Source organism: Moschus berezovskii, chromosome 5 (assembly GCF_049115385.1).
Source record: "Moschus berezovskii isolate FMDL1 chromosome 5, NW_MosBer_1.0, whole genome shotgun sequence".
Classification (NCBI taxonomy): Eukaryota; Metazoa; Chordata; class Mammalia; order Artiodactyla; family Moschidae; genus Moschus; species Moschus berezovskii.
In genome coordinates this window covers 18918439-18935828 of record NC_142464.1, presented here as the reverse complement: position 1 = coordinate 18935828, position 17390 = coordinate 18918439, and the positions used below count along the sequence as shown (strand labels likewise).

At 38.2% G+C, this 17390-nt stretch overlaps 1 protein-coding gene across 11 annotated transcripts in view; it reads left to right on the top strand.

Annotated features, from left to right (window-relative positions):
* ANK2 (ankyrin 2) overlaps positions 1 to 17390 on the top strand; it is a 268452-nt gene that overhangs the window by 133629 nt on the left and 117433 nt on the right. For 10 of the 11 annotated variants that reach the window (XM_088836164.1, XM_088836165.1, XM_055433969.2 and 7 more), the window contains 4 exons: positions 5153 to 5251; positions 11044 to 11241; positions 14900 to 14998; positions 15540 to 15638. In XM_088836164.1, the coding sequence (XP_088692290.1) occupies positions 5153 to 5251; positions 11044 to 11241; positions 14900 to 14998; positions 15540 to 15638 (495 nt within the window). The remainder of the gene's footprint in view (positions 1 to 5152; positions 5252 to 11043; positions 11242 to 14899; positions 14999 to 15539; positions 15639 to 17390) is intronic. The other variant, XM_088836163.1, reaches the window with a different exon arrangement.

Sequence of the window (17390 nt, the reverse complement as noted above, 5' to 3'; positions counted from 1 at the left end):
CCGGCTGAGCTTTGGGAAGCACCCCTGTGATAAATTTATTGAAATAATTGCTAGAATGTCACTGAGGAGAACCTCCATAGGGTAAGAAATATTTCACACAGTACATTGGAAGCTGTGAAACAAGACTGTGTCAGCTTCCTGGTACAGATGAATTGACCACACATCTTAATACACTTATTTAAACAAAATGCATTTTAAGAGGTCCTCTGAATGTGAATTAATTATTGGTTGGAATAAAAACTTTAAGGCTTAATCTACTTATTTTGAGTGAATCATAGTCCAGGTAATTTTAGTTAAAATATTGAGTACCATAATTGGTTATATAAAATGATTAACCAGAGGTAGACCAAGAGGTTTTTTTTGTTGTTGTTTTTCACTTAAATTCTCCCTCTTTAAATTACATGGATTTTCCATTTTCTAACCTTACTCTGATTTTTCCTTTTGATTTGATTTTGTTTGCTGAAATAGTTATAATTTGCAACTTTTTCACGTATCCTAAAGTCCATGTTGGGCTCCAGACAACTTTTGTTCTGCCAATAAATGCTGGATATTTCAGAATTCTTCTACATAATCTAAGTTAGGATTTTTATTTCCCATTTCTTATTTCTCTCATTTTCTTGGAGTCTGCCCAGTTAAACTTTGATCATTGAATGCAGATTTTCTTTTGACCAAGAGAACGTGCTCTGTACAAGGTGATGTCAAGTATTTGAAGCTCACCAGGACCCACTGAACCACTGAGAGGTTTTAAAAAGTATTCAACAGAAATAACTCCCCCAGTACATGTTAGTGTTTACTATTGAAATGAATCATGCTATCAAAAGCAGTTGGTTTACTGTGGCTATTAATTTTGGGTATCCCATTCCTTTTAATTTGTAAAACAGAATGTTCAATTTCACTTTTTATTCATATTCCCTCTCACTTACTCATTTCCTTGTGTTTTACACACTGTTTCCATGCTGAAGTTTCTGATGTGTGGACAAAATCCATATGAAATAAACTCATTTGATTTTAAATATGATTTAATACCTCTCCATAGTATTCACAATTGGAGTATAAAACCACTAAAGAATTGAAATACAGTCCATATTTATAATTCCCTTACTTATACCTATTGATCCTAAAGTAATACTGTATGCAAATTTTAATTTCTCCATTAAAGATAAATTTCACAACATGCCAACTTGAGTTTAATTTATGGTCACTTCTTAGAACTTTAACAGAAATCAACAGCATCTTTTTTTGTGTTCAGAAATGACTGCCTCTCTTTTTTTAAATTGAGACCTGTACAATCCAGTACCTTTTAAAAGAAGTTCTCTGAGTACTTTCTCACTGTACTGTACTTTCCTTCTCTGCATTAAAATGCCTGCAGGATCTCAGGAGCAATGGTGATACTGTGTTAATTACATTATCATGCTATAATAATATAGATAAGTATAGTCTATGCAATGCTGGATTGAAACTCCCTATGTTAATCTTTCTGAGGGGAGACTTTTTGGAAAATCTTTTTGAGGGGAGATTTTTGATAAATATTTCTTAATCAAAGAAAAGCCACAAGAAATGGTTGTATGATTATGTGGCACTCTTAATTTGCTTCTTAACTGACCAATTCCAAATTATTTGATGCTTACGGATTTACTCCATATTGATATGCTCCATTCCACACACACACAAAAAAAAACCCTGTGTAGGCTACATATAGATTTTCAAGTAAAAATAAATAGCAATTAAAGCAATAAAAATATTGACATCTTTAGGTTCTTAAATACTCCCAAATTTGGCAATTGCTGTATTAAACTTTAACTTCCACCTGTTGGTCATTATAAAGTTCTTCATTCTTCATCTTCTCATTTGTCCATCCATACTCTTTTCCTTCAGATCCTTTGAAATAAATATTTGAGGGGTACTTGCCAATCTATTCCTCTCCTTAAACGTGTTTCCTAGTTGCTTTTTGTTTGTTCAAGTTTTGTAGGATGCGTCCTTCAGGGAGCAGATACCATATAGATAGGGTTGCCAGAAAAAATACAGTACTCCCAGTTAAATTTGAGTTTCAGATAAACAACACATAATTGTTTTTAGTATATGCATTCCCCAGGCAATAGTCAAGACACACTTAGGCTAAATTAATTATTCTTTGTCTGGAATTCAAATTTAACCGGCCATCCTGTATTTTGATTTGGTAATTCTGGCAACCCAACATGCCTGTGAAATGATGTATTCTCAGAACGTGAGGCTATAGCTACTGGATCTGAAACTCTTTGCGGGTTGATTAAGAAACCATGTGAACACTGGCTGCCTGCTTGCTGTGTCAGAGTTGGTCATTTCCTGACCCCAAAGTACCCCACCCTTGGTGCCTTTGTGTGTTGCCTGAAATCATGTTGCATTTTTGAATGTAATGCTTCTGTGTGCTTTGATGCTTTCCAACTGATGCAGCCAAAGTGGAAGTCAACATAGCTGTCAGCAGAGTCGATCTTAATGACTGGGAGGAGGGGCATGAAATTTAGTACCTGCTTTGGACATGAGCATACTCATTCTCCTGCCAGTCTTGTTTTTGTCTCAAAATTCACTCCAAGCTTGAAGTGTACCAACAACTCAATCATGTGCAAATTTTATTACTGCAAAGTTCCCTTTCCAGAAAGCTCACAAATGTACTTTAAAACCTAGAAAGCTGAGCTGACAGTTGCGATACATCCATAATCCAAAGTATGCATTGACAAGCGTGGGAGTAAAAACCCCAGCACTTTGGGGGCTGTCCAGAGTGCAGTGTGGGGCACACAGAGTTTTTCTCTTCTTATAGTTAACCAATGGATTCATGGCTTAAGTTCACACTGCATGTTATATTTAAGAATGTCCCCTAACCCTTACAGTTAATTAGCTTAACATAAGGAAAACAAGATCTTTGAATAAGATGAGGTACCCAGTAACTAAGAAATGAAAGTTACTGATTAAAATAATATATAACATATTTAATTTTATTATTTATATTTATGTGTAAACAAGGATAAGATAAAGCTAAAAGAATAAAGACAATTTATGATAAAAGTAAATTATCCAAAAGTCATTAAATAAGAATTGAACATGGCCATTGTTTTAAAGCGGACAGATGATTTGTGTGTATATATGTGTAACTTTTCTTTGAATATAATGTTTAATATTTTAGGGTTTATACCTTACTTATCAATTTCAAATGTGTAAACACTAAACAAATAACTTATTTTAAGTACAAATAAAGATATTGAAATACTAAGACTAGTACTGGAAACACTACATTTTGAAAACCCCTTACTTATAAAGTTTGGCTTGTAAAGGAAGCATATAAAATTCATCATTGAGTAGGTACTCCTGAGACTGCTTTGATTTAACTTCTTATAAGAAAACTTATTTTTGTCTTCATTTCTTCCAAAATTAGTAAAATTGCCATATTATTATAGGACTTTGTAAAATTTGAGGTTTTTTTTTTTTTTTTTCTAAATCAGAAGATCTAGCTTCATCTATTTAGGGACAGGTTTTAAGTGATACAGAAAAGTTAGAAATCATGGTTGTCTGAAGAGGAAAAATCTTCCCATATAACCAAAGGATGAAAACAAATACAGCTATTCTGATAATGTTATTTGATGTGATAACATACTCCGATACATTTACAAAAGTCAAAAGATAGCATCAGAAAATAAGGCCATTAGAGGATAAATGAATCACCAACAAAAAGAAAATTAGAGTTAGACATCCAATTCAGTGCTTTTAAATTCAGATCATTGGAAATGAATTTCTTATAATTTCATAAGGAGTGGAACACTGAACACTAGCAAAAAATGAACTGTGAGCTAAGTACCAAACTAAAGTTTGTCTTAAATCTTCTTAGTCTGTTGTGCAAGGAATCAGAAGAAATTATTCACCGGGATTTGTCAGGTGTTATCCAATTACCTCAACCAACTTTGAAATCAATTTAGTCTGTTTGGAATGGTTTACTTTACCAGGTTGAAGTCAACCTTCTTTTCTAGCATAGTTGTGGTGACAAAAAATAACTTTTATTCTAGAATCTTATTCTTTTGTAATTGTAAAATTGTTTAACAGAACGAACCCCTGCTTTCTTTAGAACTATCATGGTTTTAGCATGCTGATTGGGGGGAAAAAATCTCTCTCTTAGAGGCAATAATTAACAGGCTTCCTAATGAGAAAATTCTCTTATGTCTAACCATCATCCTTCATGCTGCAGGGTAAGCTGCCTTTTCCTGATAGGTGTGTCTTCCTTAATGCAGCACAGAGATGCTTAAGAGAGACCCGAAGCTCAGTGCTGCCCACCTCAGCCTATGGCATTGTTAACATCGCTGTACTCACTTCTGAGTGGTTCTCTCAAATAACTGTCTGTAATTAAACATGTTCATCAGTGATAAGCAGGGACCTCCTGGGCAAATCAGATTTCTCATATGAACTGTCTTTAGTCTCATAACACCAAGACAAATAATAGCTTATTTCAGAAGTAAATTTTGAATTCTGGAAAGGAGTGACTTCCGTATGGTACAGGTGCTGCAATTTTTTGTCTTGACTTGATCTTCAGCATCTAGAGTTTCTCATTAGTAATAAAAGGATGAAGTCGTAATCACATAGGCAAGTGTGACAGATTTTAGGTTTACAGGGTGAAAGATGACTTCATGTCACCAAAGACAATTTAGGTTATGCTGGTTACAAAGTCAAACCTCAGGGTATCCTGGATGTTTGGGTAAGTTCACTAGTTTTTTTATGGAGTGAAGTGAAGTGAAGTCGCTCAGTCGTGTCCGACTCTTCTTGACCCCATGGACTGTAGCCTATCAGGCTCCTCCATCCATGGGATTCTCCAGACAAGAGTACTGGAGTGGGTTGCCATTTCCTGCTCCAAGGGATCTTCCTGACCCAGGGATCGAACCCGGGTCTTCCGCATTGTAGGCAGACGCTTTACCGTCTGAGCCAGAAAAAAATATATATAAACATTTGTTCTATCCTTATGAAAATGGAGAAGATACCATTTTTCCAGACTGAAGAATTATGAAATAATTGTACCTTTACCTAGATTTCTTACACCTTTGGATATAATGCTGTCTTTCACAAAAAGGCACATTTTTATCGTGCCATCTGGAGCAGTGGGTTTGCTTACGATTCAGCGATCTCTGTTTCCTGGCAGCGTGGGGAGACGGCCCTGCACATGGCGGCCCGCGCAGGGCAGGTGGAAGTGGTCCGATGCCTCCTGAGGAACGGTGCCCTCGTCGATGCCAGAGCCAGGGTAGGTGCTGGTGCTTGGGGCTTGCTGCTGTTACGTGCATGACTTCCGTCTCCAAGGGATGCTGCTGTCCTTCATCTCCTGATGTGGAAATGCCAAGGACTGTAGGTGAACACATCAATTCAGTACCAGTTTTTCAGGCAGAAATGAAGTGGTACAGTGAATATACACAATGGAAAATACACTCCAATTTTAGAAACACTAGCATTTGAGAAAATATACAGTATCTAAGAAATTTGGCATTGAATAATATTTTAATGATTTTTTTTAAACCTATGAAAGCACTTCCACAAATATCTTCATTTTCATGAGCTTTAATATTTTTATCTATATTATAAAGATACTTACATAATAAAATTTTTTCTTACCACCAAAGCTGATCAAATTTCCATAGACACTTCTTACTAGTTACCAGAAAACAAACCACGTTCAAAGTTTTCATGTTTCCCCTTCATCTGCTTTACTTTCCTCCTTTTTGTAATGAGTTCTCCTTTTCTTCTTACTCTGATTTTCCATATTTAGACATTCTGCCCTTCCACTCTTCCAAAATAGAAGAATTTTGGCCTAGGAGGTTGTGTGATTGGATTCTTCCATTTCTAATTTTCCCACAACTTGATTTTTTTTCCCACTTCTTTTAAAAAAAGTTTTGCTTCCCTGTAGCGTTTTTCACCTTCTTCCTTTACACTGAATATTTTATCAATATCTTCTGTTTCCTTTTCCACGCTGTTCTGTTAACTTTTGCACTAGCATCTTTGGGATTCTCAAAGAATATTTAAATACTTTTTCTCTCCTTGTTCAATATCTAAGCTAGAGCTTGCTTCAGCATGAATCGCACCATTGTGAGTCCATTTCAGAAACATTAGTGTACTGGAATGAAAGCATTCTACTGGAGTCATACAAATTGTCATTTTAGGCAAGCCATTTCACTTCCAGGTCTTTATGATTAAAATGTAAGCTTGGCCTTAGAAACCTTGAAACTCTGCTGGACTTCCTTAACATTCTCTGACTCTGAATGTTGCAGCATTTTTCCCTGCAGACCTTCATGCAGAATGCAGTGATATACATGGCAGCCTTGACATTACTGTTGTGCGTTTAGATTTTATCCACCTTTCTATCCACTGTACAAGTAGTATAACTTACGGTCTTTGGTAATCATCATTGGTGTTTTATGCTCTTATGTATTAAGTGTTTTGTTATTCAATCTCTATTCTTCCCTTGGCATTTTTCTTGCTTCCCTCTCCCCTCCCCCACCCTTAAAGACTATTTTTTAAAAGCAGTTTTAGTTTCACAGCAAAATTGAGAGGAAGGTTCATAGATTTCCAAAAGGCTGCTGCTGCTGCTGCTAAGTCACTTCAGTCGTCTCCGACTCTGTGACCCCATAGACGGAAGCCCACCAGGCTCCGCCGTCCCTGGGATTCTCCAGTCAAGAACACTGGAGTGGGTTGCCATTTCCTTCTCCATTCCAAAAGGCACCCAACCCCAAAGTCTCCCGATTCTTAGCATTCCCCGCTGGAGTGGTACATTGATTATGAATGATGAACCTATATTGATACATCATGATACCCCCAAGCCCATAGTTTACACAAGGGTTCACCCTAGGTGTTGTACATTCTCTGGGTTTGGACAAATGTATAATGACATGTATCCATCCTTAAGGCATCAACAGGGTAGTTTCACTGCCCCAAAAATCTTCTGTGCTCTGTGTATTCTCACTTCCTTTTAAGTTTGCCTGGCAATTCAGCTATTAGAAAAAAATTATGGTCATTCAGTGCACTCTGAGTACTATGAACTTCACTAAGTTTACCAGAAATTGTGGTAGTGTCCTGGTAAATATTTTGTAATCCATGCTTAATCATAAAAGGCCTTCACATTTATCTCTCTTAATATGAAGTGAAGTGAAAGTGAAAGTCACTCAGTTGCATCCGACTCTTTGCGACCCCATGGACAGTACAGTCCATGGAATTCTCCAGGCCAGAATACTGGAGTGGGTAGCCTATCCCTTCTCCAGTGGATCTTCCTGACCCAGGAATCGAACCGGGTCTCCTGCATTGCAGGTGGATTCTTTACCAACTGAGCTATCAGGGAAGCCCTCTCTTTCAATATGAAACTACCTAATAGTTTGAGTCAAATTCCCACATGCATGCACTTCTGAAAACTCCCTCTCTTAACCTAATACCATTGTGCTAAAATTCACTTTCTTACAAAGGGGAGACAGTAAAAATTTTACCTGGTTACCACACTGATCTCTAAGGTCAAGATCTCTAGGTTGTATGTATTCTTCTCTATCGGGTTTTAGAAATATTACCTCATGGTTATATGATCATGGGGCTAAGTCATATTGATGAGTGATCCATAATGAAAGAAATGTCATGTCATCACAATAATATCTTTCACTTAAGAAGTGCAAGAATACTCTGTTCACTAGTCAGGAGCATGTGTCACATTTTGCTCAACAGACTGGAGAGCAGGGGCTGCCGTGGCGCTGGTTCCTGTTCATGCTGTGTGCTTGCCCCACACCCGGCGTAGGTCTTTTCTCAGCCAGCGTCCGCCATGGACGTAACCTGAGGCTCTGCTAGGACCTGCGCCTCTGAGAGCTCTCCTGCTTTAAGTGCCCACGTTCTGTTGGCACAATATGGGGGTCTGGCATTTTCTTTAGGGATTGAGCAATCACAGGGCTCCTAATTTAAACTCACTTGAAAATTAACTTAAACCTTTAGTTAGCTGCCGGCAGATATGGTTCCTGGGGATCTTGTTAGCTAGAAACTAGTAGCGGAAATTTTATCAAACATTTAAACCCTGTCCCAGCCATTGCTTTTTTGTCATTTTGGTTAAAGGGGTTGGGGCTCAGAAAGTCTCCCTGATTTTTCAAGCTAGTAGTGATGCTAAGGCTGAGCTCATGTCTGCCTGGATCAGGCTGTATTACAGTCAGTGATGCTTTATGATGAGAGAATTACTGTTCCTCATACTGTTGATGCTGATTGCAGCCATGAAATTAAAAATCTTCTTCCTTGGAAGAAAAGCTTTGACCAACCTAGACAGCATATTAAAAAGCAGAGACATTACTTTGCCAACAAAGGTCTGTCTAGTCAAGGCTATGGTTTTTCCCATAGTCATGTATGGATGTGAGAGTTGGACTATAAAGAAAGCTGAGCACCAAAGAATTGATGCTTTTGAACTGTGGTGTTGGAGAAGCCTCTTGAGAGTCCCTTGGACTGTAAGGAGATCCAACCAGTCCATCCTAAAGGAAATCAGTCCTGAATATTCATTGGAAGGACTGATTTGAAGCTGAAACTCCAATACTTTGGCCATCTGATGCGAAGAGCTGACTCTTTGGAAAAGACCCTGATGCTGGAAAGGATTGAAGGCAGGAGGAGAAGGGGATGACTGAGGATGAGATGGTTGGATGGCATCATTGATTTGATGGACATGAATTTGAGCAAGCTCTGGGAGTCGGTGATGGACAGGGAAGTCTGGCGTGCTACAGTCCGTGGGGGCACAAACAGTCGGAAACGACTGAGCGACTGAACTGATAGTTGGAGGAGACCGAGAAGGTCGAGATACATACAGTTTTTCTTTAATATTATCTTCTGTGCTTTCCCAGTTCTTTGCTTTGGATTGAATTAGCTTTAACTGGGGGTGGCAAATTAAACTTTTGTTATTCAACAGGAAAACAACAACCTGCACATTCAGAAATCTTATAATCTCTGATTTCAGGTGGAAAGAATTTATTGAATCTGTATGTTCTTTCCTTTCCAATTTTCAGATAGGATTGTACCAAAAATTCAAGAAATTAGGCAAGAAAGCTTATTTCTTAACTTTAAAAACAAACAAAAACAAGTACCTTAATGCTCTAGGGTCTAAGAACCAGGAGACACTGATAATTTAACCAGTTACTCAGTCACCACTAGTCAAGGTTTGTCACTTTCCAGCTATGGATTGAGGGGTCATCATTGCCCCAACTCTCTCGCGCTCACTGAAAACACATGTTAGAGTGTGTCACTTGCAATACCCACCTCTATCAAATTCTGCTGGGCAGAAGTCCGAGAAAGGACACCCAGAAACAACAGATGTTCATGATTGCGATCCTCAAGTTCTTTGGTCTTTTGATTGTTGTTTTTGCTGTCCATTTATTTTGGTAGTTGTAATTCTCTTCACTCCTCTCTTATCTCCTCTATATTTCAGAGAAAGTTGTATCTTTTAAAGTGTTGTCAGTTTCCTTTCCTGTTGAGAATCTCCCATTGTCCTATTAATTTTCTTACATGTGTGCTAAGTCGCCTAGTCATTACCGACTCTTTGCGACCCTTTGGACTGTAACCCACCAGGATCCTCTCTCCGTGGGATTTTCCAGGCAAGAATACTGGAGTGGGTTGCCATGCCCTCCTCCAGGGGATCTTCCCGGCCCAGGGATCGAACCCATGTCTCCAGTATTGGCAAGCAGGTTCTTTACCACTTATGCCACCCAGGAAGCCCATTAGTTTTCTTAGTGGCCGTCATATTGTCTCTGTAGAATGAATAGACAAAGAAATGTCTTTAGAATCCATTGCCTGAATTCACGTTCTGTTTTAATAACTGAGTGACCTTGGACAGTCCTGGAGAACTCATTTAATTCCTCTGGAAAAGACTGACTAATACAGCCTACATCTTCCTTTGAGGCCTGTTATAAGCATAGGACTTGTTGGGTACATGAAAGAAGTTTAGAAAGTGCAATTTTTTCTAAACTCCCAGTTCTATATAATTACTATTTATTATTTTGTTCTTACCATCCTGGAATGCATATAGTCCTGTTTCTTCTCTTCTTGTCACTCCCCCTTAATACTTCTTTTCTTATAACTTTAAGATACTGCGTTTTTTGAACAGTTCTCCCCCACTCTATCTTCTCTATTCATTCTTAGCCCTGGAAGCTGGCCCAGCTTTTCCAACTTCACCTTTGTTAGGACATGCCCTTGGGCAGATTAGAGATATACCTCTTTTCATCACTAAAGTTACACACAATTTTCTTTTTATAAGAGCATAGTTTGGCCTGGTTTTCTGAACACTGAAAATGTTTTCCTGACCACACATTAGAGTCAGGTGTTTTCTTGAGCCTCCTTGAACATGTCCTTCCTGTCTCTTATACCAGCTATATCCTCTCCCTTTTTTAAATGAAAAGCACTTGGCAAATTCTTAACCCCATTAGCTTCTCGCCAGACTTCCATTTGATCTTTGAAGCCCTAGATGCAAGTCCCAGACCCGTCTGCCATGTTTCCTGGAATGACATCTTTTTAAATCAGATTACAATATCTTCTTTATCCACAGTCTCTCCTTGAAGAAAATAACCAGCATGTGTATCCTTGGCTTGCTAAGTGGAATAATAGCAATGTTTTCCCAGCATGCTTTGTTCTTTTTCTCTTGATACAGTTCCCAGAATATTGTCTCTTGGTGAAAGCTTTTGGATGAGAATCTAGGTCTTGGGACTTCTGGACTAGATTTCTTTCTTATTCTGAACCATAAGCTGGTTTATATTTAAACATCAGTGAGGGCTGAAGCCTTAATGAGTTGAGAAGCATTTTGGCATGCACAGAAAACAGTGACCAAGTTCATGGGAATATCTACTTTTAAACAATCTGAGGGAGAGTCTGTGACCAAACAGGTCATTCTGTAACAAGATGTAAATTGTGGTCAGAGTTGAAATAATTTCCTTTGTGGTAGAGATTCCTAGAGATTCCGAGGAGACATCATGAAACATCCGGGTAAAATGCAGTATAGGTAAAGTTCGGTGTATCCGGCACTAACTTTTTACTTGACTTGAGTTGTAGGAGGAACAGACGCCTTTGCATATTGCCTCCCGCCTGGGTAAGACAGAAATTGTTCAGCTGCTTCTGCAACATATGGCTCATCCAGATGCGGCCACTACAAATGGGTACACGCCGCTGCACATCTCTGCCAGGGAAGGACAGGTGGACGTGGCCTCGGTCCTCCTGGAAGCGGGGGCAGCCCACTCCTTGGCTACCAAGGTAAGAGGAGTGGCTTCATGCCAACGTGGACCAGGAGCACCCTGAGTCACAGAGTCGGGAAGGGCGGGTCTCCTGTCAGCCTGCCACTTACTTCTTTCTCTTTGAATATTTATTCATTTTCTAGATGACCGGGGGATTGTGAGATTATGTATAGTATCTGCAATAAAGAGGGCTGGATTTTCTTCTTCTAATTTAATGCCAGTGTTATTTCTAGAACTTTATTATTTTGGCCAGGCTGTCTGGCTTGTGGGACTTTAGTTCCCTGATCAGGGATCAAACCTGGACTCCCTGCGCTGGGAATGTGGAGTCCTAACCACTGGACTGCCAGGGAATTCTCCCTAGAACTTTAATTAAGATATTTCCATAAAGCAGGGGCTACATTCTCTTTACTTTCCATGGTAAAATCTGTAATATATTGCCATGAAGAAAAGAAAATTGCATTAGATTGGAGGTACTGTATTTGTTAAGAGTTAAGAGTACCACCTAGAAGTTCACTTTACTTAATCTTGCATTTTCCCAACCTTGGTATCAGCTATCACGCCTTTTCTGTTTTCTACTTAACCAGCTCACAGTGGTTAAACAATGGACTAAACAGAAGTGGGCTGCAGAATCACAATTTATTAGTCACTATTGTCTAATAGAAAATTAGACAATTTTAATGGTTTTTCCCGTGGTCATGTATGGATGTGAGAGTTGGACTGTGAAGAAAGCTGATCGCTGAAGAATTGATGCTTTTGAACTGTGGTGTTGGAGAAGACTCTTGAGAGTCCCTTGTACTGCAAGGAGATCCAACCAGTCCATTCTAAAGGAGATCACTCCTGGGTGTTCATTGGAAGGACTGATGCTAAAGCTGAAACTGCAATACTTTGGCCACCTCATGCGACGAGTTGACTCACTGGAAAAGACTCTGATGCTGGGTAGGGTTGGGGGCGGGAGGAGAAGGGGACGACGGAGAATGAGATGGCTGGATGGCATCACCGACTCTGTGGACATGAGTTTGAGTGAACTGCGGGAGTTGGTGATGGACAGGGAGGCCTGGCGTGCTGTGATTCATGGGGTCGCGGAGAGTCGGACACGACTGAGCTACTGAACTGAACTGAATCTAATTCTAATCTAATTAGAAAATTAGATTTTCTAAAGAAAATCCATAACCATATCACAGAATTTTACTTATGTTCAAAGTTTAATGCTAGGGCAGACCATTTTTTTTCCCACTTAACGCATTCTATTTGAGCTCCACTATTTGAATGTGACCTAGAATGAAACATGAACACAATTTACTGGAGCAAAAGATATGAGCTAGTCCAGAAGAGGTGAATGAGACATGTTACAGCCTAGAACAACTGAATTGTTTGCAGGGCAAAATAATTCCGACAAGTCCAACAGTGATTCAGATTATTAAAGAGACACCTTCAATTTGCTCATAATAAGTAGACATAAATACTACATCTGAGCGAGAAGGAAGTTTGCAAGTATAAGCTGAAGTATTGTGGTGGCTTCTGTCCTCTTAGTGGTAGAAGCAGTCCACTATCCCTTATGACATACCTGGTTGCCTATGACTGCAAAACATGTTTTGATGTAAGAAATTGGTAGTTATTCAAATGCTGAAATCTAAAGGGTTGAAAGTATTTTTAATTTTTTTAAAATCATAAACAAGAAAAATGTATTTGATCCTTGAACACTGAGGTGATTAAGGGCACACACGCCTCATGCAGTTGAAAATAGTCATATAACTTGTAGTCTGTCCTCACATCCGCACTTCCTCTGTATCCTGGTTTCTTCCATGTCCATTGTGCAGCCTTGGATTCAACCAAATGCAGACTGTGCAGTACTATAGTGTTTGCCCTTGGAAAAAATCTGCATGTAGGTGAATTCCCACGGTGCAAACCCATTTTATTCAAGGGTCAACTCCATAATAATAATAATAATAGCAGCAATAGCAACCCAAGAAAGGTTGGGTGATTGTCTCCTCAGACAATGATAAATAGTGAAATTCAGATATGTAAAAATACAGAAATAGGGAATAAAATATAGTCCCTTGTCTTGCAAAGATATTTAGAATTAAAAATATATCTAAAGCAATGTTAAATTACAACAGTTAAATGGAAGAAACTATTAAACAAAACAGTTCTACAGTAGAAGTGACTGGGGTTCTGAAGAGTAGTTGACTCATCATTATTAGAGCTATTTGAGTGTTTATAAATATCAGAGGGCAAGTGAAATCCTGATGAGATTAACATAGGGGAAGAAGGAAAATGTGTGACTCAAGAGAGATTTTCCAACCTCTATTTTGTGATTCTACAGTAAAGATTCTATATAGTCTTGTGTAATAATAGTTTCCAAATTTATAAAGGGGCTGATCATTATTCCAGCAAGACTTTAAGGATAAGGAGTTTATTTTTTTCTTCTTTACCACATGGTTTGTCTCAAAGAACTCTACTTCACCCTGGGGGCACCCCGGTCATTGTGTGTAGGGAGGAGAGTATTAATAACATATGTTGGCATAAATGGACTTCTTGTATTCCTCCCACACTTGCAAAAAGCAGATTTACTGTCCTCCAAAGACTGACTAGTACCTAAGGTTCAAAAAAAGCAAAAAGAAAAAAAGACATCTTAGCTAAAAATAATTTGTATAGTGATACCGTGAGAAAGCAGTGTTGTTTCTTGAGGGGTGTTCTGTATTCTGACGAGGGCCTAAGTGGTCTGGAGGATAGAGGATATCTTAGACCACTTAACCCAGGCATGTTTGTTGTGTGTGTTTTGCAAGCCCTGGTCAGCTTTAAAATCCTCCCACACCCACCCCAGTGCCAGAAGAGCATGTGGTTAGACTGTCTGGCCAAGAGGATGGATTTGAGATCATGGTGTAGGAGCTGTGCCATCCTAGAGATCTGAGTCCAGGAACTTGGCTATATTTGTAACACACTGCTAATTACAGAGTGACGTGGATTAGGCACACAAGACTTTGAATCTGTACATACAAATGTATAGTAGAGCAACAGTTAATCTGGTGTTACTCAGCTCAATACAATGCCAGAAGTGAAGTGTGTTTTCCAAAAGGTATTAGATAAAGTGTGGGTCTTCTGAGAAAAGGGACAACAGTCAGGAGAGGTGGTTTTTAAGGTGAACACTTTTTGTTCTGTCCACCATTTATCTTGCTATTTCTGCAGAAAATGCAATCAACTGAATCACAAATAATTTTTTTAAAATCATAACTGCTAAACTACCCTAAACCTTAAATGAAGAAATTTGGAATTCAGGTATTATAAAAAGAATAGGGAAAAAGAGTCTGGACAGAAGGCATTACTGTTTTAATCCTATTAATTTTAGAGGTAAGAAAAAGACAGGATTTTTTTTTTTTTTCACTCACAGATCAGAGCCATTTTACTGACCCTTGCACATTCCAGGCCTGTAAGGTCCAATCTCAGTCTCCAAGCCCTCAAAATAAGATTTCTTTTGTCCAGTCTATCAAGCCAAAGTCTTGCTTGTTAAATTTTATTCCTTATTCTAGTCCTCGTTTATGACTAACAGATTTAATGTTTCCAGTATTTTTCCCAAGTGGAGAATCAACATAGTTTGCTTAATAAGTTTTGTTAAAACAATTTTGTTAGCAGTCACAAAGACAAATGCTACATTTTACTTTTGTTCTTCCCATTTTCAGAAGGGTTTTACCCCCTTGCACGTAGCTGCCAAGTATGGGAGCCTGGATGTGGCAAAACTTCTCTTGCAACGCCGTGCTGCCGCAGATTCTGCAGGGAAGGTAAGTTTTCAGTAATGCATGTTTGTTCTTAGGCTATAACTCGGTTAAGTTGGAAACTTGGGGGATGGCTTTTTCCAGAAATTTTTCTCAGTCTTCTGAAAGAAATATCAATGTAATTGATGAAACTATTCCAAATAGACATGATGCAGGTGTCTGTCCGTGACCTGTCCCCATACATACCGATTCCGAAGGTATGTAAGAAAGCTGTGTCTCAAACGTGTGTTGGTGTCACAACAGGGTCCAGAACTTCTCTATATTAAGAAGAATCCTTGCAATGTTAATGTAATAATTCTTACATGGCATTTTAGAAGTTTATTTCATGGTGGAATCCAGATGCTCTGTGTTAATCGCAAGCTCAACTGATCATTTTTCAGTTTTAGTTACATTGCTAATATGGAAATCATTTACTTTGATTTTTTCCTATTGACTATATTAATTCATTAACATGAACTTAGTCGGTATCAGTTTCCATGCATCCGGGCAGCTATACAGCAGCTAATGCTAATTGATTAATTCTGAGACTTAAACACACCCTTTACAGAATGGCCTCACCCCGCTCCATGTTGCTGCTCATTATGACAACCAGAAGGTGGCGCTGCTGCTACTGGAGAAGGGCGCTTCCCCTCACGCCACGGCCAAGGTGAGGACGGCAGAAAGGGCTTACAGCTGCAGGGTGTAACTAATCTGACAGCTCGTGGGAATTGGTTTTAAACATATGGTATTGTTATAACTGCAACTAGTACTGATAGGAGCTTTGGTATTAACATTTTTTCCCTTCCATTTGATTTCACAAAACCTTTTAACATTTTTTACAAGTCAGCAAATATTAAGGAGATGTGCCTGGGGACCAGGAAAGATGACTCTTACTGCCAGCAGTCAGTGTTTTAGACACCGAAGTATGAATTTTGACATAAGAAAGTTCAGGTTTTTCCTTTTCTTCTATAAACCAAATGTTGTGATACACCCACCCTTTTATTTGCTCATTTTTTCCGACTCAGAATTTTCATTGTGCTCTATGAAATGCTCTTTTTTTTTTGCTCTTTGGTTTTTAAATGTTGCATTCTTGTTAACTATAGCATACATCCTTTTAGGTTTCTAGTCTAGGAATGCATTTTGGGAGTATGTGTAGCAGCAACTCATAAAAGAGCTCCAACTAAGACTTGAACCTTTGGGTGATGTTTCTGTCATTTGAGCTGCCTCTTTATTACACTGAAAATACACATGAAGGTCACATAACACATAACGTCATTGTTGTCTGTTGCATTTATTCATTCAGCAGACATATATTGAAAACATGTCAGAGTTTATTTGTTTATTGAAAAAGAAACAGTATTTATTGTGGTGGCAAAATAGTCAAGCTATATTAGATGACATAGTAGAGTAACCACTGTTGCCATCTATATGTCAAACACTTTACATGCAATGTCTCATTTACTTTCATAATGGTCCTGTGAGATGAGGGTAATAATTTCTGTTTTACAGATGAGGAAGTGAGATTTAAATAGGTTAGTTTGTAAGTCCAAAGTCACATGACTAAGAATTGACAGAGCTAGGATTTGATCTCAGACAATCGGACTTTAGAGCCAGCACTCTTAACTACTAGGTCTACTGTGTCCCAAAGCATTAGAGAATTACCGCACTTCTAGTGTAGCAATATGTACATATATTCTCACATGTCTGTTTAATTATATACACTATACATATGTAATAAAATGGAATACTCTGTAGAAGTATATTTTGTATAATACCAAATATTTTGTATATAAAAATGTTATATATGATAAACTATTACAAATATTTAAACTTTGTACCCATACCTACATATGTGCCTGTATGTGTATGTGTAAATATGTATACACATATTTTATTGTTACAAATATATAGCTTGTGATGTTTATCAAAAGAACAGGACAAATTTTATTATTGCACATACTATTCTTATTTATAACCCCCTTTCTCTATAATGTCATCAACTCTGCATTTGTCATAAAATGTCTTTCTTCTTAATAGACTATAAACTATTTGAGGATAGTAATCATGTTATATTCACATTTGTATGTCTCTGAGGTGTCTCATACAGTATCATGTAGGTTCTCAATAAATTTTAAGGAAAGAATGAAGACTGAGCAACTAGTCCAATGGGATAAAAAATACCTGCTCATTTAACATCCCAGTGTTTTTTCCATTAACTTTCTAGGCTGACAGTTATGAACTAAGATATGAAAGACTTTGTCAATACCCAACACAACTCTTTATTTGAACTCTTAATATGTATAAAGAAAGGGTTGTGGTAAAACTATAAGATGGATGTTCTCCTCCGACAAGAGACTCTCAATCTACCAGGGAGAGAAGACCTAAGTTATAATGTGTATGGTTTTTCTAAAGAGACAAA